Source organism: Cherax quadricarinatus, chromosome 34, assembly GCF_038502225.1.
Source record: "Cherax quadricarinatus isolate ZL_2023a chromosome 34, ASM3850222v1, whole genome shotgun sequence".
Lineage (NCBI taxonomy): Eukaryota > Metazoa > Arthropoda > Malacostraca > Decapoda > Parastacidae > Cherax > Cherax quadricarinatus.
This window is the reverse complement of record NC_091325.1, coordinates 1,529,366-1,549,365: the sequence shown is the minus strand read 5'-3', so window position 1 is coordinate 1,549,365 and position 20,000 is coordinate 1,529,366. Positions and strand designations below refer to the sequence as shown.

The 20,000-nt window shown below is 39.5% G+C and overlaps 1 protein-coding gene across 25 annotated transcripts in view; it reads right to left on the bottom strand.

The window, feature by feature from the left end:
• The window catches only part of LOC128693696 (ribosome-binding protein 1), a 110,816-nt gene that overhangs the window by 21,858 nt on the left and 68,958 nt on the right, over positions 1–20,000 (bottom strand). For 8 of the 25 annotated variants that reach the window (XM_053783493.2, XM_070091092.1, XM_070091099.1 and 5 more), the window contains 5 exons: positions 19,030–19,203; positions 12,946–13,020; positions 11,342–11,458; positions 9,594–9,740; positions 8,259–8,369 (listed from right to left, as the gene is read on the bottom strand). In XM_053783493.2, coding sequence (XP_053639468.2) covers positions 8,259–8,369; positions 9,594–9,740; positions 11,342–11,458; positions 12,946–13,020; positions 19,030–19,203 — 624 coding nt within the window. The remainder of the gene's footprint in view (positions 1–8,258; positions 8,370–9,593; positions 9,741–11,341; positions 11,459–12,945; positions 13,021–19,029; positions 19,204–20,000) is intronic. The other 17 variants (XM_070091097.1, XM_070091104.1, XM_070091101.1 and 14 more) reach the window with 7 other exon arrangements.

The following is a 20,000-nucleotide window of genomic DNA, read 5'->3' as shown; positions in this document are numbered from 1 at the left end:
GATAGCCTTCACGGGTTTCATGGGGTAAAGCTCCCCATGACTCATGGATTGTGACCTCCCGCTGTGGGAGTGGGCAAACATCCTTCCCCCTAGTAGATGTGTATCACAGCCCAGGTCTTGGTGGAATTCAGGTTTGTGAAATTTCCAGGCCAGGTGTCAAACAAGTGTACTTCAGAGTCACAAAGTCATTACCTGGCAATGAGTACTGTCTTGCATAACAATCTTTGTGCCACACTGCATGGAAGATTTGGGCAAATAATCACAGAGCAATTCTAAGTATGCTATTACAACAACATTAGTGAAGTTTTTCCTAGGCTTTTCTGGCTGTACTTTTGGCATGGACATTTCAACAACACCATCCTCAAAGAACTAATGCAACCAGGTCCTCAGTGAATGCTCTCACACATCGATGGTTTCTATTTCCTTTGTAATTATTCGTCTTATGTAATCTAATGATCTGTATTTGTCCATAGCCAAAACTGATTCACAAATTCAGCACTCAAGACTACACATTGCAGGGTGACCCCAGACAAATCTAGCCAGTAGCCTTAGGCATTCCTGAGAAGTCTTGCTGTGTTGCCAGGCTAGCATAACTTTTTGTCTCGAGGAAATGCTTAACAAGGTGGAGTATTACTTTAATGATGAGGACTGTTACACTAAATCCCACATTGTGATTTCACTGAAAACTGGTGGTGATACAAGTCTCTCCACTCCATTATTTCAATATATTCTCATAAGCATTTGGCACTGCCATTTAGTGTTGCAAAAAACAGGTATATATCTGCGACAGTAGAATCTTTCCACTTTCAAAGCCAAAACTTCACTGAAAAACTTATTTATCACTGTGCAATGATAACAGTTGTTAGTTTGAGTCAACAATATTCGTAAGTGTATCAAAGAATACTTTTAAATAATTAAGTCTATTAGAATCATCTCTTGTTGGACCACTAGACTGACTGCCACTTATCTTCTTACATAATGAGAAACATAGGGGACAAATGATGCATCTTTCTGCCAGTTCCACACCTGGTTTGCTGGTGGTTTCATAATATTTGGGTGTGTCATGGCTTATGGTGCCACTTTTTGTGGTGCAGCAGCTTGTACCAGGAATCTTAGCAGTGTCACATGTGTCTGTCACCAAGCAATTGGTGGTCTTACAGTTCCTACTGCAGTACTACTGCGACCAACATCAGCACAATCATTATCCTTCTCATTACCTTCTCCCAAATCTCTACAGCAAAATGCAAATGTATACAGTGCACAATGCACTACTAGACTGTGACACCCAGTGTGTTCATGCTGGATAGACGAACAATGTGTATCACTATTGCCTGAATCACAAGTTTCAGTGTTGTAGTTGTATCCCTGTCTGCTGTCATTACAAACTGCTCACTTCACTATCATTTTTGTATGGACCTGTCTTTTGTGTCTGTGTACCAAGACTATGTGGACACCACATGTTCACCTTACCTAAATAAACTCTCACACTGTACTGATGTGCAGGTACACATTAAAATCACTAAGAGTGTCTTATTAGTCTTGAGGATGCCACATTAATAATGATAATAATATGCAATAATAATCACTACAGGTGCACTGTCATATATAACGTTAATATAAACATTTTCATTAATCCATCAAAATTATATAATAAACATGCTACGCAACATATAAACATGATAAATACGCCCCACAGCAGAATAAATTAAGAAATATGATATATTAGGTGTAAATGAACATGTATCAACCATAACCAGATGCGCTCGTCTGTTTGTTTACATCCTCTGCATCTCTCTCCTCTCATTTACTCTCTCTCTTACTCCTTTTTTTTTTTTATTTTTTTTACTACACAGGGTTTGACAAGGTTAAGGATCCCTAGCTTTATTGACAAGATATTTACAGGTTAAGGATTCCTAACTTAATTGACAAGCTAAGAGCTGTTACCTACATCAGCTCATTTGAAAGCATTTTTATTGTTATGAGACATACAAGTACTTTTTATTGTTATGAAGCATACAAGTACACCTACCATCCGACTTACGACCACTCGACTTACGACCGTGTTTTTTATGCCAAATTTCTGGGAAATAAACAACTATTTGCGTTGTACAGTGTTTATCCTAAACCTTACAGTATAAAATACAGTACTAACAGCATAAAAAGTAAAGTAAAACATGAAATACCAAAATAAAACAATAAAATAAAGTCATTACAAAAATGTTATGCTGATATTCAGTAGTAAAGTTCGACTTACAACCATTTCAACTTACGACCGGTTTCACGGAACCGAACTCGGTCGTAAGTCGGATGGTAGGTGTATTTTTATTGTTATAAAACATACAAGTAAGGAACAGGATAGAGTTGGAGCCATCTGAGGGCCAGCATTTTCATCTGATCAACTGACTATCATAATGCTGTACGAATGTGTTCCATACTCGAGTTATCCTGGGGATAAATGATCTCAGATGAAGTGATGTTCTGGAGAAGGGTACAGCCAGAGTGAAGTTGCTTCTTTCTGCCAGTCTTGTGGTACAGAAGCTTGCTTCACGCTGTCCTTGAAATGGATCCAAGTGTGGTACTTTGACAATACTGGCCTTGTACATAACAGTAAGGCCACCCACATCCCTCCTGTGTTGAAGGCTCTGCTGAAATGACAAATCTATCCAGGATTGGTCCAGGCGAGAGATGAGACGTCTTGCTCTGTTCTCTACTCTGTCAAGCAGTCGCAATGAGAAGGGGGGCAGGCAAACCAAGAAAGTGGAGCATACTCAAGATGTTAGCGTACTTGTGCCTCGTACCAAATCTTGCAACCCCTCCTATCAAGCAGATGCGAGATACGGCCAAGTGCTGTAAGCTTCCTGGCTGCCTTGTTTGCAAGATTTACAACGTGGTTTTTCATGGTCAGATTGGAGTCAAATTTCACCCCAAGGATATCAACTTCTTCCCCAGGTGCCAACCCTCCCATTCATCCTTACTACTGCACCGGCATTACCATCATGGTGCCTAGAGATCATCATCATTTGTGTTTTCTCAGGTGCAAATGTTACTTGCCATCTATTTCCCCAAGCTGATATAGCTCTTAGCTGGCGATTGATGTAGCTTAGAGCAGCTGGCATTTCTTCTCTTGGATAAGTGAATGTCGGTGTACAGTCGTTTGCATATGCATGGGATTCTGGGACGAGATGAAGGTCATTGAAGTAGACATTCCATAATAATGGTCCCAGAACGCTTCCTTGTGGAACATTTGCCCCAATAGGATGTCTTGCTGATTCTGTTCCATTGAGAGCTACCCTTAGAGATCTGCCATGAAGGTAATCACTGAGGAGACATAGCATAGAGCCTGTAATTCCAAGAGCTTGCAGTTTTGCTAAGAAGCCCTGGTGCCACACCCGGTCGAAAGCACCAGCAATGTCCAGTGCTACCACACAGCTGACTTTGGATTCATCCAGTGACTGGTGCCACTTAGTGGAGAGGTTTAACAACAGATCAGCAACAGAGCAACCTTTCCTGAAGCCATATTGACGGTCACAAAGTAGAGTGTGGTAGTAAAAACAACCGTCTGTAGTTGCTGATTTCTGCTCTGCTCTTCTTTTTGTGAACAGGGACTACATTTACCTCTTTCCATAGAGAAAGCCATTTACACTGTACTAGGCAGTGCTGAAAGATGCAAGTTAGAGGTGCTGCTAGCTGGTCTGCACAGCCTTTTCCTGGTTAAGTGATTTAAGAAGGAAATGCACCTCTTCCTGCCTTATTGTCACCACTGACAGTTTTGACACAGTTCTTGCAGCTAGCCAAGGAGGGTCCCTTGCTGGATCAGGAACTTGTATTTTGGTAGCAAAGTGTTCGGCAAAGAGGTCCGCTTTCCCTTAACTACTAGTAGAGGTGGTCCCATCCTGTCAATTTAGAGGTGAAATGAGTTCATCAGGCAAATAACCTTGTCTGTCCTTGACCAGGGACCACTAGGTTTTCGAGCCTACACTACCTGATGCTAGCTTTCTTTTTGTGTCCATTTCCCATTAAGTGATGGCCCACTTTTGAACGTCACCCATATGCCTACAGACTTGCCTGGGCAAGTTCCTGTTATAGGTGGTAGGATGTCTCTTATACCTTAGCCATGCCTTGTACTTAGCAGTAGCAGCCTCTCTACAACGAAAGCCAAACCAAGGCTGATGTGTAGGCTTTGTCACATATTGCCGGTGAGGAATGTGTTCTTGTTGTCGATTAAGGATGTGTCCAGTGAAGGCTTTCACTTGGTTGTCAACATCCCCTTGGAGAAGAGCATTCCAATCGGTGGTGGCGAGCTCAGAGCAAAGGGTTGGCCAATTACCTCTTTCCCATAGCCAGGTTGTGTATGTGGACTCCTCACCTCGTTCTGTTGGGATCTTAAGCGTCGTAAAAACAGCCTTGTGGTCAGATGATCCAAAGTAGCTGAGTTGTTGACAAGTGACTATACCTTCTGCTAGATCATTCACTACTGGGTCAAGGGAGGAGCCAGAGATGTGAGTAGGGAAATCAACACAGTTTCTCATGTCAAATACTGCAAGAAGTTCATCAAAGTTCCTCTGTATAAGGTGTCGGTTGAGGTCACCAACAATTATGACATATTGACAGTTGTGTTGTAGCAGAAGGGAGTCGATATTTTCCATTAGGACGTTGATGGGGTTTGCATGTTACCACTGAGGTTTGTACATTGCACATGCTAGTACAGAGGTACTAGTGTTTATGCATAGGTTGAAGGACATCATTTCAAGACGAGTAGGGATGGCAACATCAATGTGCTGGGCATGTACACTTTTAGAGAAGCACACAGCAACACCACTTCCTTGCCCGTCTCTTCTCATCCATGAGGTGTAGCCAGCAATTCTTGCAAAATTTTCTGGAGTCCTGTCATCCAAAAATGTTTCAACAACAGCTATCATGTCGGGACGTTGAGTGTTCACAAAACTGTGTGAGAGCTCTCCAACATTAGTAATGAAACCTCTAATGTTGGCCGACAGGATGCTGATAGATTGGCTCCTCATGATGTGGTCAGATTGAGGTGGTGGGTAAGGCATGTAAGGTGCCTGTCCTTGAGAAAGGGGTAGGGCAGTGAGGCAGCTGCAGGGATGTAGGTCTGTGGTCTTGTATAAGGCACAATACCACTTGCTGGGCTGAGATAGGAGTAGCCGATTGGGTGACGTGAGAGCGTGTTCAATTCAGAAATCCTGCTGGTTTGTTCCAAGAACAGGTCTCTAAACAGGTGGTCCTGTCTGTCAAATTCCTTTTTCTTCTGACACTGGTCCTCCTGATGTCCTTTCTTGTGGCAGTAACTGCACCTGGTATTTCTTTCTCTCTCTCTCTCTCTCTCTTTCTCTTTCTTTCTTTCTTTCTTTCTTTCTCTCTCTCTCTTTCTTTCTCTTTCTCTCTTTCTTTCTTTCTTTCTCTTTTTTTCTTTCTCTCTTTCTTTCTCTCTTTCTTTCTCTCTTTCTTTCTCTTTCTTTCTCTCTTTCTCTCTCTCTCTCATTTATTTGTTTTACCTCGTTTACTCACCTCTCACCCCACATTAAGACTACAAATATTTCAAGGCAAGTTGTAATGAGTGTACTGTATATGCATTTTATGGCTCTGGAGCACTTTAACCCTTTGAGGGTCGGTCACGTACAAGAACGTCATTGCAGCCAGGATCGGTTGCGTACTTGTACGCCTAAATTCTAGCTCCTTCAAATCTGGTGGAAGAAAGCTGGCAGGCCTACATATGAAAGAATGGGTCTGTGTGGTCAGTGTGCGCAGTATAAAAAAAATCTTTTAGCACGGAGTGCATAATGAGAGAAAAAAACTCCGACCATGTTTATGGTTTAAAATGGCGACTTTCTAGTGTATATTCGTATGGTATTTATGGTTGTATTCTCGTTTCCTTGGTCTCAATTGATAGAATGGAAGATATATTACAGAAATAGAGATGATTTTTAGTGGTTTCACGATGACAAGTACCTTGAAATTGAGCTCAAAGTAGCAAAAATTATCAATTTTTGCCGATGTTCAAGAGTAAACAAATCGCGCCACGTGTCCAATACATGTCAACTGGCGAGTCTAATATTCTTTCACAACTGTGCTGACATCATTTATACTGTTTTTACAATGATGCAGTAGTATACATAACAGAAAACAGTATTTTCTGTGAGAATAAAAATTCAAAATGGAAAGCAAAAGTAATGTAAGAGGGGCCTAGAGACGTGACTAATGAACAGATAAAATGTTATTTTAGTGCCATGAATGTCTGTTTTGTTAATTCTGGACCCTATTACAAAATTGGCATCTTTTGAAATTTGTGTGAAATTCCCCAAATTGTCAATTTCTGATCACTTTATTGGGTAGTTGAAATCAGTAAATAGGCAAATTCCTGTACTCAATAGATAGAACAAATGGAGCTCTAGGGAAATAGCTATGATTTTAGTCAACTGCAACATTGGAACTGGCCAAAAATAAGGCTCAAAGTGGGCGAAATCGCCGATGCGTAAATATCTTCGACACCACTAACTTCACGAGAGCATAATTCCGTAATTTTTCCATCAAATTTCATACTTTTGGTGCCATTATGATCAGAAAAAGATTGTCATAATTTCATAAGAAACTTTTTTTTTCGAGAATTTTTCGACCCTGAGAACGAGTTTAGGAGAAGGCCTCTCAACCCTCAAAGGGCTAAATTTCGTAGTATACATGACATGTGGGTGGGGTGACCTGGCTGGCTACCATACCTCCCACACCTGACTTCTTATAATAAATACTACTCACCTCTCACCCTACATTAAGACTACAAATATTTTCAGATGAGTAATGTGTGTAATTTACTTTTTATTGATTTTAATGCCTAGTTCTATTGCTAACTTAATATACCGTATTTTGCAGCTTATTAGACGCGTGTTTTTCCATAAAAAGTCTCCAAAAACCATCCTGCATCCTATAAACTGAAGGTCAGTGACGGGAGCTATAAGTTGGGGTGAGGGGTGGGCTGTAACTCTCCAAGTTATGTCCGATGCCAAGCCATTGAAACTAAAAAGTCTTTTAAGCTGCGAAATGCGGTATGTTAGTGTAAACCTGTTATCAATGCATATAAATGCCAGTTAAGTAGAAAAAATGACATTCTGCTTTCCGGCAGTAGCCTGAAGCCTAACCTGCTATGTAAGTGGGGCTCTACTGTACTTACATTACTGGTTTCAGTAAAATCCGCATTTTTTTTTCAAAACCTGATAATTCCTCTTCAGAACTCCACTACTATTACTGGTGTCTCCAGCCAAAAATATCTTTCAAATTTCAATCTGGGTTAAGCTGTAGTTCTTCCCATTGTTTCAAAACTGCTGCTAAGACCGTTACCCACAATACCTTAAGAATCGCCATATGGCCAGCATTTTTCTTGGCAACACAAGGAGTGAGAGAAACAGAAATTAGGTTTAAGATGTCAGCAGGTGGCATATCTGAAGGCAGGAAAGAGCAGGCATACATAATATATGAAGACAGTTTAAGGATCAGAGATCTTTATAAAGAATAGAGAGAACTAGTGAATGCTTACGTTTCCTCCCCCCCTCCATCCCTAATCACACCGTGTCTGCTCAACCCAAGAAGAAACACAAGAAGGAAAGCATGAACTGTGTATTGCCGCAACGAACACTAACTGCTGCATCACCATATTCCATTTTTCCTGCCTTGCTCTTTGCAGTGTATCAGAAGAGCAAGTGTTCCCAAGTCATTAACTGGTTCTAAAATGCCAATGTCGTAAAACTGAAAAATTCAAAGTCAACCTATCCTAAATTGGAAACCTACTTTACACAAAACAATTGAGCAGCCTTTATGTAAATGTATTATTATTGCCTTTTATCTGAAAATGTTCAATTGTCATTCACACAACATCCAGACATGTGACAAGCAAAGCTACCACCATGAACTACGCTAAAACTTAAAACAGCTGGCCCCCTTAGAGCAATACCCAATTACAAGGAAAGCAAGCCAAGGGAGGTTTTAGGGAGAAAATAAAATACAAATTTAAAACAAAGCATGAAACTAAATATATACATGTATATATATATATATTGCAATCCACTACTATACACAGCTAACATTCATATGCACTGACACCATATTTGAAAGGTAACACCAAAACCAGTTTTGCATCCATGGATGACATAACTATCAACAATGGTTGATGAAGTCAAGAGGGCCAATGTGGAAGATGACCCAAAGAGCTCTTAAGTAACATAAGAGTGAAACAGCAGCTCAATGGTCACCTGCTGTTCCATCGAGTTGTTGTTGTTGATGGTGGTGGTGTTGTTGCTGTTGCGTCCCAACCAACCAGCCATGTAGCCCATTTTACTCACACGGCTAGCGGCCAGGGCTGCCTGCAACACCACACACCAACTAGTGTTAGTGCACCAGCCCCTAATTCACCTCCCTAATGAAAATACTAGCAAGCATCCCCAAACCACTAGAAAGCTTCATAGATTAAATTCTACTTCTAATATATGAGATGTAAGTATATTAATATACAGTATTTACCTATTCCAAGCCCTATACAGTAGATCCACAATTTATCAAGATGACTCAAACTAATATTAATATTCATAAAAATATTAATATTTAATAGAACAGTACTGCTTTTACTTGAATAAAAAGCAAAAACTACCTAGTGAAATAAGTTAAACAGTACTGAGTAACCTACCCCTTATAGTGAATTTAGTACAGGTACTGTATATGGATGTCAGGGAAGAGGGATATCATTGTTTACATGGTAGATTTAAAAATTAATTGAACTATATAAACTGGAGTTTATGTATTTGTTTTTATAATTTGATTATTAAACATGTTCGAGCTACATGACTAAGCAATAAGATATGTCTAGCCTATTACCATTACGGTGACGATCCAATGACTAACAGATCTGTGGGTGAGTAAAGGGAAGTTACGTATCCATGCTAGCCATGCAACACCACTACCACCACTATGCAGCTTTCTAGCAAAGCAGACAATTTGCAGGATCTCACAAGCTAAGACAGAGATCATTTCCATGCACACTCAATAGCAAAAGCCTTCAGAAACCTAAATAAAAGCCAGCAGAACAAGAAAAACAAATGGCACTAGGTGTTCACATGCAACTTCCGAGAAGGCCAGCAAATACAAGTGTACAGAAGAACTCCACTGCAAAATGTCAGTTAGGCATGTTATTGTGCATCTCGCTTCTAGTTTTATCACATACATCTTACCTGTCAACTCTTGCAGGACTTGCTTTTAAAGTAAAGCATGGGCAAATAAAGGTCTGTCTTGATTTGAATGTATTCACAATACCTGTAATCACTAGCTAGCAGCATTTTGTAGAGCATTTCAAAGATTTTCCATTTTTAGCAAAATGATCATTATGGTAAATCATTTTTGAGTTACCCTGCCTTGGTGGGAAATGGCTGATGTGTTAAAAAAGAAAAGAAAAAATATATGGTTGTTTAGCAACTCAATAGCTGGACAAATGCCCATTCCTCTAGCTAGTGACACCAGTTTCATGAATACCCAGCTCAACCACCCTTTAATGGACTGTCACGCAACAAGCGTACTACACCTCATCTATCACCTACCTTAACAGAAGCTAGCTCCTCCTGCAATTGTTCGATGAGCTGCTCCTGCTGCCGGCTGGCATCTTGGCCCACACTAACCAGAGTTCGCAGCTTGTCATTGTCTGCTTTCAGCTCCAACAAACTTGCTTCATCACTACCACTGCTACCCTGCACATAATACTGAGGGTTGGTCTTGGAACATGTCAACTCACTTGCCGAGGGTTTCAAGCTTTATGCACATTCCCCATAGCACTTGAAGGATTTATTAATTTCACAGGCTTGGAAAGCCATTATACTGTACTGTAATTTTACTACCATCAGCTCTAAAGGAGCTAGAGTATAAAATTTTGATGGTTTTAGTCACATTAATATTGATGAAGGGCCAAGAGAACATGGCATCAAGCTTTATCTTGTTACCTCAAAAAGTAGTGGGAAATGACATCTTCCAACAACCCACAGGATGTGCTTGCCAACCCATTAATTTATAAAGGCAAAAAACAAACAGCAAGTCATAATGCCTAAATGATTTATCTATGTCAAACCTTACTATACCCAACTAATGGGATGGAACAAGCAAGTCATGCCTCATAACTAATAAATTTTTTTATCCTTAGATAAATTTGTGGAAGCAAACATTGACAACTAATATGTTAATGAGACATTACTTTTCCATTCATTTTCCTACTTTTGTTTACAATTTTCCACCACTTGACTTAATTACATCTAAGAACAAGACTTTTGTACCCTATTTCTAAATCTTTAGATCAAAAAATAATTATAATGATGGTAGACATTGCTTTAAAATAAATGTCAGCATCATAAATACTAATTAACACTATTTACCTACTATATTTTAAAATCATCTCTACAGAATTCAATTTTTTTTTTTTCAAGAGCCAAGTACACTCCATAACTCAATATTTTGGTTCATTTTTCTTGGCATGTCAATGCCGAAAACTGTTGAAGCTTTCATTCAAGCATTATCAATGATGTAAGCACATTCAACATTAAGCAAATCAAAACACTGTACATGCAAAAATCACATTCGATATACCCAGCCACTGCCAGACTGCATTTTAATCTTACAAGTGGCTAAAACTTGGCAACTGCAGCAGGGAATGTAAACTTCATCAATTAAATATCAGTGCTTATTAAGCATAATTTGATAATTAACTTCTCTCGCCTTATATTTAGAAAAACACTTGAACAGACCCCCCCTCCCACCTCACCCCAGATTATAGAAGCACTCTATACTATGTATGAAAGTTAAATGCATAACCTCTATTAAGTTCGCCCTCTTTTGTCAACTACTGGAAATTATACCCATCTACATGATCTATAATAATGAAAAATTCATAAACATTCCTATTTTAAATTGATTTAAAATGATTATGTTCCAGTCAAATGCTGAATAATGTATTATTCACTGCAAATTGTCATTTGCTTCATCACACCATCCTAATACCCCTTCAAAGTCTACCAATCATAATTCCCTGGCTAAACACACTAATATCTCCTACAAGCATACCTGGAATAATACCAATACATCAACACACAAAGCCTAATTACACTCCCCTACCTTCAATCACACCAATTCTAATGCCCTTCAAAACAACACACTAGAAGCCTCTTCAAAATGTTGGATCTAATGCTTTTTCAAGGCACTTCACATTAATTATAATACACATCTTAAAAGGCCATCTAAACACTCCAACCTTATTGTATCCAAATCAAAGTAATAGCTACATCCAATCAAGCTTACAACTCACTTGGGTGGCTGTCTTTGTGAGCTGTTCCTGGGCATTTTGCAGTTGTTCTAGAAGAGAAGCCTTCTCTTTCTCTTCCTTTTGCAACTGCTGCTGTAGGACCTGAAGCTGAGCTTGCATCTGTAGAGGAAAAAGATGGAGCTTTCATAAGTCTAGAAGAATGAAAACCAGAAATCCAAGTCATTCTACATTGAAGCCTTTGGTCTGGTGAGTGATTAACGTATATAGTTAGCTAAATAAAATGCTCTAGAAACTTAAAACTCTCCATATCCCTCACTTACCTGAGTCCAACAAGGAGACATACTAATGGTCATAGGATATACATAAGCAATGTCTCCAGCCCAAATCCATTTGAACTTTTGGTGTTGGACTACTTCTGAAACTTCAATAATATATAGCCTGCCTTAACACAAAAATTTTCAGAATTAAAATAATGGCAAAATAGGTTTTAAGCCTATTTTTAAGAAGCCAGCCTTGATAAATTTCTTAATACAATACACAGAAAATAAATTGTCTTGTAATATCAGAAAAAAAGAAATACAAATTTTATAGACCTCCAATAACTGCAGGTCAGTACTCTACTATGAACTGGAAACCTTAGTCATGTACTGTACCAAATCTCTATGACTAAAGCCAAAATTCAAATTTAATTATTAGATTTTATTAATATACCATTCTCTCAACTAGAAACATCAATAAGTGGAGTCACCAAGTGAATGATTATATGCATAAAGCATAGGGCATTAACATGTAATTACATTCCAATAACTAAGTAGCATATTTTTAGTAATATATTAAGTTGCATTCAATACCATTCCTTATGAAGCCAATTTTTTAGTGGTTTAGAAGTCAATGAAGCACAGATTTAAAATTTATGAAGTCATTGTCCAGCGAATGAAAGTAATGCTAAGAGGCTATTTTCTTCTCTGTTTCTTTACTAAATCCCTGTTGTGCAACATTACTACAATGTACATCTACAAAACTCTAGTGCAGGTTTCATGGCAGACTTGTGCAAGACCTAGTCAGTACTGATAATTTCTACTGGTAAAGATAACATATGTCCATTAAAGAGAATTATACATGTTACAGCCATGTAATCTTACATAAAGATTCACAAAAGGCAAAAGGAAATGGACTGCAGAAGTGCCCCCATACAGCTTCAGGAATGCTTTGGAATTATGTAATACATAATTTATTTTACAGGGATTTATCACTTTAGAGTAATACTCAAAAGTAACATTTTCCTGATATGAAGTACAGCAACTGCACCAGGGTAACCAAAAGTCAGGATGCATTGGACGACAACTCTTACATTATTAATGACCAATGAAACCTGAGTTTCAACCCAAGCAACAGAAATTGTATGAATCCATTTAGACAAGCACTTCATGATTATATCCTTATTTCACAGCATAAAGTTATTTCAAGTGTAGTTGAGTTCATGGGTGATGAAGCAATATTATCTTTACTATAAAAATTAAACTATATCATCAAATATGATTGCATCCAGAGCTCAAGGAAAAAAAAAATGCTTATCACCATGAGCCCAAAGACTGCAGTTTAAGAAATCCTTACTGTCATTTGCACTTTAATTCTCCCAAATATACCTTTGTAACTACGTGGGGAAGAGACTTCTCTATGCAAGTTAAGGCAAACTCCATCCCACAAATCTCTGCTGCCGCCTAGAAAAAGAGTGGAAAAAACTCTCAAACAACCCATGAGCTTTCATATACTATGCCGACCATGTAGTACTACCCAATACAAATGTTGTCCAACACACTCCCACCGTAATAATTACGAAGAAGAATACCTTCCATAAAACCTTTGTGATACCATTATTTGATATGTATAATTATATATAAAAAAAAATTATTTTTGAAACCTTACATATTCACTAGGTAGAGTAAACATGGAATCTGAATGTTATGCATATTATCTGAAGTAACTCACTATTCATATCTTGTCATTTATGTTCCTTTTGAAATATGTACACAGTATGTATCATACATGAAGGCTTCAATAAGAAGTCACCAGACAGCATCCCATCTGTCTGGTGACAGCTGGGATGCTGTCCATACCCCCAAAATTAAAGCTCTTTCTGTGTATGGGATACAGACAGGGTCAGTTTTGAGCATGGGAATAGGCCTATTTTTGGCCTATTCTCATGCTTAAGCTCGCCAAATTCCTGCTATTTCACTAATATCTCTCCTTTATTACTAGCATGTAATCCATTCTACTCAATGGCACCCAGAAAATCATAAAAAAACATGAAATCTACCACAAAAAATAATACCAAAGTTGCTATTATAACCCAAACAGACTCAGGGTTTAGTTCTCATCATGTAGCGAGTGGGTCAAGATTTTCTTTTATACTGTGCATACATTGCACAGACCCATTCTCTCAAGTCTAGGCCAAAATTTACAGTTCACAGCAAATTTGAGGACACTAGCAATTAAGCATATTAGTACACAAATAACCCGCACATAAAAGAGAGAAGCTTACGACGACGTTTCGGTCCGACTTGGACCATTGACAAAGTCTCACTAACCAGAGGAGGAGCAGGACAGCTATATATATATAGAAAAAGTAGTAGTAGTAGTAGTAGTAGTACTAGTAGTAGTACTAGTAGTAGTACTAGTAGTAGTAGTACTAGTAGTAGTACTAGTAGTAGTACTAGTAGTAGTAGTACTAGTAGTAGTAGTACTAGTAGTAGTAGTACTAGTAGTAGTAGTAGTAGTACTAGTAGTAGTAGTAGTACTAGTAGTAGTAGTAGTACTAGTAGTAGTAGTAGTAGTACTAGTAGTAGTACTAGTAGTAGTAGTAGTACTAGTAGTAGTAGTACTAGTAGTAGTAGTAGTACTAGTAGTAGTACTAGTAGTAGTACTAGTAGTAGTAGTAGTACTAGTAGTAGTAGTAGTACTAGTAGTAGTACTAGTAGTAGTACTAGTAGTAGTAGTAGTACTAGTAGTAGTACTAGTAGTACTAGTAGTAGTACTAGTAGTAGTAGTAGTAGTACTAGTAGTAGTAGTAGTAGTACTAGTAGTAGTAGTAGTACTAGTAGTAGTACTAGTAGTAGTAGTAGTACTAGTAGTAGTAGTAGTACTAGTAGTAGTACTAGTAGTAGTACTAGTAGTAGTACTAGTAGTAGTAGTAGTACTAGTAGTAGTAGTAGTAGTACTAGTAGTAGTAGTAGTACTAGTAGTAGTAGTAGTACTAGTAGTAGTAGTAGTAGTAGTAGTATAATATAATACCGACAAGATGAAATTAAAACACATGCACAACACCCGGGCATCCCCATCATAGACGTTTCGCCATCCAGCCAGCTACTGGATGGCGAAATAGTGTTAGGCTTGCCGACACTAACAATGCTCTTTTCTGTCACGTCAGAGATCATAGCCATCCTACTGACTGGTCTTCTGCTAAAACTGTCTTCCCTACTTCCAACTCGAACAGTCGCCGTCTAGTTGTATCCTCTCTAATACACAACTTTCCTTGTATGAACCTTAGGCCTGGCTTCGTCTCTGTAGATGCCTTCCTCTCCCACTACATTGTAAAATGCTCCAATCTTCAGAACACCCGTGACTTAACCTGAATCCTCATTTTTTCTTTTTCTTTTTCTTCCTCTTCCCTTTTCTCCTCTGGGTTGTCTTTCTCTCTCCTGTTTCTGTTCCTTCATTTATTTCACCACTTCCCTTTCACGCACCTCTGTGCGCTTGCTCTCCCTCTGTGGGCATCTAGCTCTCTTGCAGTGCTCCCCTTCCTTTGTATTTGACTGGCTCGTCCTTTTTATTTCTCACTTCTACCACTACCTCTTCTTCTTCTACTACTACTACAACTACTGATGAAATTAAGACACATGTGCGGCGTCTGGTTGTCTTTGTTGTGGACGTTTCGCCATCCAGTAGCTGGCTGGATGGCGAAACGTCTATGATGGGGATGCCCGGGTGTTGTGCATGTGTTTTAATTTCATCTTGTCGGTATTATATACAACTCTTGTACTACTACTACTACCACCACCTCTTCCTGCCTATATATAGCCGTCCTGCTCCTCCTCTGGTTAGTGTGACTTTGTCAATGGTCCAAGTCGGACCGAAACGTCGTCGTAAGCTTCTCTCTTTTATGTGCGGGTTATTTGTGTATCGTTCCAGTCACGGTATTGTGCCTTTTTTGTTTGTTTATGGACCCCGCAGTTAAGCGTCATATTCTCTCCAACTTTTTTAATGTTCTTCCCTCTTTTAAACCCCTCTTTCGATCTTATGAGGCTGCTCTTATTGCTACCCGGCGTCGTAAGGATCAGCTTCGCTTCCTACGTGACTGTCTTGCTGAACAAGTTCTGCCACCTTCCTTCTCCCACTTCCTGAAAACCAACCCACTGGGCACTCCCTTTCCTGATCATGCCCGTCTCCTACTTCAACAGCTCATTCTTTCTACTAAATCACGGGTTGAAGATGCCTTCTTTACTTTCCGTCAACGTCAACGTGCTCTCTTTGCGGCTCTACCACAGGATCTCTGTAACCTTCTCTCTACCATTGCCTTTGACACTGCTTGCCTGAATGCACAAATTCATTCTTCCAAACTACAGAATAAACTTCAACGTCTCATCTCAGCTAGCCCTTGGTCTAAATTCTCCCTCACTGACTGTTACTAATCTGTCTTCTGTCTCACTCTCTCAGTATGAGCTTGAACTTCTTGGTTTTGGCCTTTCCTTTGCCACTTCGCCTACTCCTCGCACTGGTATTTCCCTGATTAGCTCTTTTGATTCCTTTCGTCAATCTCGCTTCCGTAATCTTCCTGACTTGTCCACTTTTCGTGGTGCTCTCCTTCCTGCTCTTGTTAGTCTGTTTTCTAAGAATCACCACCTTCCACGCCGTTACCAACTTGCCCTTTCTTCTCTTAAATCCAACACTAACATTGTCATACTATCTTCTGACAAAGGTAATTCGGTAGTTATCCTTGATCGCGAGGATTACCTCCGTAAAGCTGATGTCTTGCTCTCTGACTCACGCACCTACACTCCTCTCATTTCCAACCCTCTTGATCGCATCAAGAGAACTTTCAACAAAAAACTAAGGACTCTCTCCGACCTCTGTCCTCCTGACTTTGACCTTGTTCAACGGTTTAATGTCATCTGTCCCTCTCTTCCCTATTTCTATGGCCTTCCCAAAACTCATAAACCTGATATTCCTCTTCGTCCTATCATATCCTCTAGAGGTTCTGTCTCTTATTCTCTTGCTTCTTGGCTGGCCAAAGCCCTCACTCCCTTTCTTGGTACTTTTCCTCCTGCCCACCTCCGACACTCTCAAGACTTCATTGAACGGGTTTGCTCTCTCCCAACCTGTAAGATGCTTAGTCTTGACGTTGAGTCCCTCTTCACCAATGTCCCTCTTGATGATGTCCTTGATTTCCTTAGAGAGAAGGCCCATGAAGGGTTTCTTCATCTCCCTATCCCCACTGATGTCTTTCTTGATCTGATCCACCTCTGTGTGGACTAACTCCTTTTCCTTCCAAGGGAAATATTATTCTCAAACCTTCGGTGTCGCTATGGGCTCCCCTCTCTCTCCTGTCCTTGCTAATCTTTACATGGAATACTTCGAGACTGTTCTTCTTCCTACCCTTGATGTGCAACCTTCACTCTGGCTCCGCTATGTGGATGACATCTTTGCTCTGTGGCCTCATGACTCCAGTCTCTTCCAACCTTTTCTTGAAGCTCTAAATAATCTTGCCCCTTCCATTAAGTTTAAAGCTGAATGGGAATCTAATTCCTTGCTTCCTTTCCTTGATGTCCATGTCCACCGCTCAGTTACAGGTTTTTCCTTTTCCGTTTACCGTAAACCTATGCACAGTGGCATGTACATTCACTACTTTTCCTATCATGCTTCCCCTGTCAAGAAAAGTGTTCTTATCTCCCTCTTTCTCCGTGCCCTCCGTATCTGTGATCCTCAGTTCCTTCCAGCAGAAATTTCCACTCTTCACAATTCGTTCTCCCGTCTTGGGTACCCTTCCCATTTCATAGACTCTGCCCTCTCACGTGCTAAACGCAATTTCTTCTCTCCCAAACTCTCTACTCATGAGAACTCTTCTATCCTCTGCCTTCCCTACATTTCCGGTCTTTCTAATCTCAACAATTCTCTCCGTCCCTTAGACATCAAGCTTACCTTCCGCCAGACTAACACTCTTTGCACTAATCTCGTTCATACCTCTCCTCCCTCTACAGATGTTCCTGGTGTCTACTCTATTTCTTGCTCCTCCAGTCCTTTTCAATACGTACTTCGGAGAAACTGGTCGATCTCTTTCTGACAGACTTAGGGAGCACAAAAATAGTGTTAGGCTTGCCGACACTAACAATGCTCTTTTCTGTCACATCAGAGATCATAGCCATCCTATTGACTGATCTTCTGCTAAAACTGTCTTCCCTACTTCCAACTCGAACAGTCGCCGTCTAGTTGAATCCTCTCTAATACACAACTTTCCTTGTATGAACCTTAGCCCTGGCTTCGTCTCTGTAGATGCCTTCCTCTCCCACTACATTGTAAAATGCTCCAATCTTCAGAACACCCGTGACTTAACCTGAATCCTCATTTTTTCTTTTTCTTCTTCTTCCTCTTCCCCTTTCCTCTTTCCTTTTCTCCTCTGGGTTGTCTTTCTCTCTCCTGTCTCGTGTTTCTGTTCCTTCTTCATTTATTTCACCACTTCCCTTTCATGCACCTCTGTGCGCTTGCTCTCCCTCTGTGGGCATCTAGCTCTCTTGCAGTGCTCCCCTTCCTTTGTATTTGACTGGCTCGTCCTTTTTATTTCCCACTTCTACCACTACTACTACTACAACTACTGATGAAATTAAGACACATGTGCGGCATCTGGTTGTCTTTGTTGTGGACGTTTCGCCATCCAGTAGCTGGCTGGATGGTGAAACGTCTATGATGGGGATGCCCGGGTGTTGTGCATGTGTTTTAATTTCATCTTGTCGGTATTATATACAACTCTTGTACTACTACTACTACTAGTAGTACCACCACCTCTTCCTGCCTATATATAGCCATCCTGCTCCTCCTCTGGTTAGTGTGACTGTCAATGGTCCAAGTCGGACCGAAACGTCGTCGTAAGCTTCTCTTATGTGCGGGTTATTTGTGTATCGTTCCAGTCACGGTATTGTGCCTTTTTTGTTATTTAAGCATATTAGTATGTCATGAATGCTGTTTGCTATGACCTACTAGTACATCATGGACAGTTTCAAGATTAATACCACTCACTACAACACTGACTTAATAAAACCAGTACTTCTCAAGGTTTAAATTATGAATTTTCATAATTTTGGTAAAACAATCTTAATTTATTACTGACTCAAAATATAGTATGCTGGTGTCAGAGACAGAAATCATTATCAAGTTTTCTTAGCCAAGAATTTTAACCATTCATCCTCAAGGACATAACCCACAAAAGTTCATTAACTCTTTAGTACATATTTACTGCTAAGAAAACAAGGGAAGCAGGTACAAGACTTACTAATATTCTTCTTTGTCTAAGATTTGAACTCTAATCTTTCTGGTTGCAAGTCAACTGCACTAACCATAGCACTAGAGGTCACTTTTATTTTATCTAACCAGCACACCTAAACTTCCTGTATGCAAAATAAGCGTGAGTGGGAGAAAAGGCTTCATGCACTTAATCCACAACAATGTAATTAGGTACTTACATCTTCTGCTTGTTTAACCTTGTCTAAGGTATCCTCTAGCTGTTTTACTTGAAGCTGCAGATTGGCTTTGTCAGCTGTCAATTGACGAACATCCTTTTCTTTTTCTGAGAGGCGCTTATTCCATGCCACTTCCTCAGACTCTACAGATGCTTGTAGCGACTTTAGCAGATTCTCCTAGCAATGAAAATATTGCAACACATCATTCCTCATAAAGATGCCAAACCTAAAGTGTAAAACGAAAGCCTGTAATTGTTTTATATGATGGTAGGATTGCTGATGTCTTTTGTCTGCCTCATAAATATGCAAGATTACAGGTACATCTTGCTACTTCTACTTACACTTAAGTCACACTAAACATACATGTACACACTCATCTGAGTTTTCTTTGATTTTATCTTAGTTCTTGTTCTAATTACTTTTCCTTTTGTATCCATGGGGAAGTGGAATAAGAATCTTTCCTCCGTAAGCCATGTGTGTTGTAAAAGTCAACTAAAATGCCAGGAACAATGGGCTAGTAACCCCTTTTCCTGTAAAAATTACTAAAAAGAATAAGAAAATTGTCAAAGTGGGAAGTTTGAATGTGCCAAACCTAAATATATGCTAATTAAATGGGATCAATGAGGGAGGATAAAAAAAGTTTACTCATGGAGAAATGGGATGCAAAAAATAGGCTGGTATGAAACAGAGTTCAACAGATAACTATAGCAGTATGACTAAATTGAATGAAAGTAACATTATAAGTAATAGGATCAATAATTTATCATGCCATTAACATGCTTGTACTCTATCCTACACTTAAAACCAACTGCTAATTAAACTATTTCTATGATGCCTTCAAGAAGTATAATTTTTATATATATTTAGGGGAAAGTGCTAAACCCTTAAGGGTCATGGTGCCTGAGGCAATCAGGCTCAATCCAGCAGAAAAGGAAATCTTGGTCTAATCCCTTGTATACTCCCCCCCCCCCTCA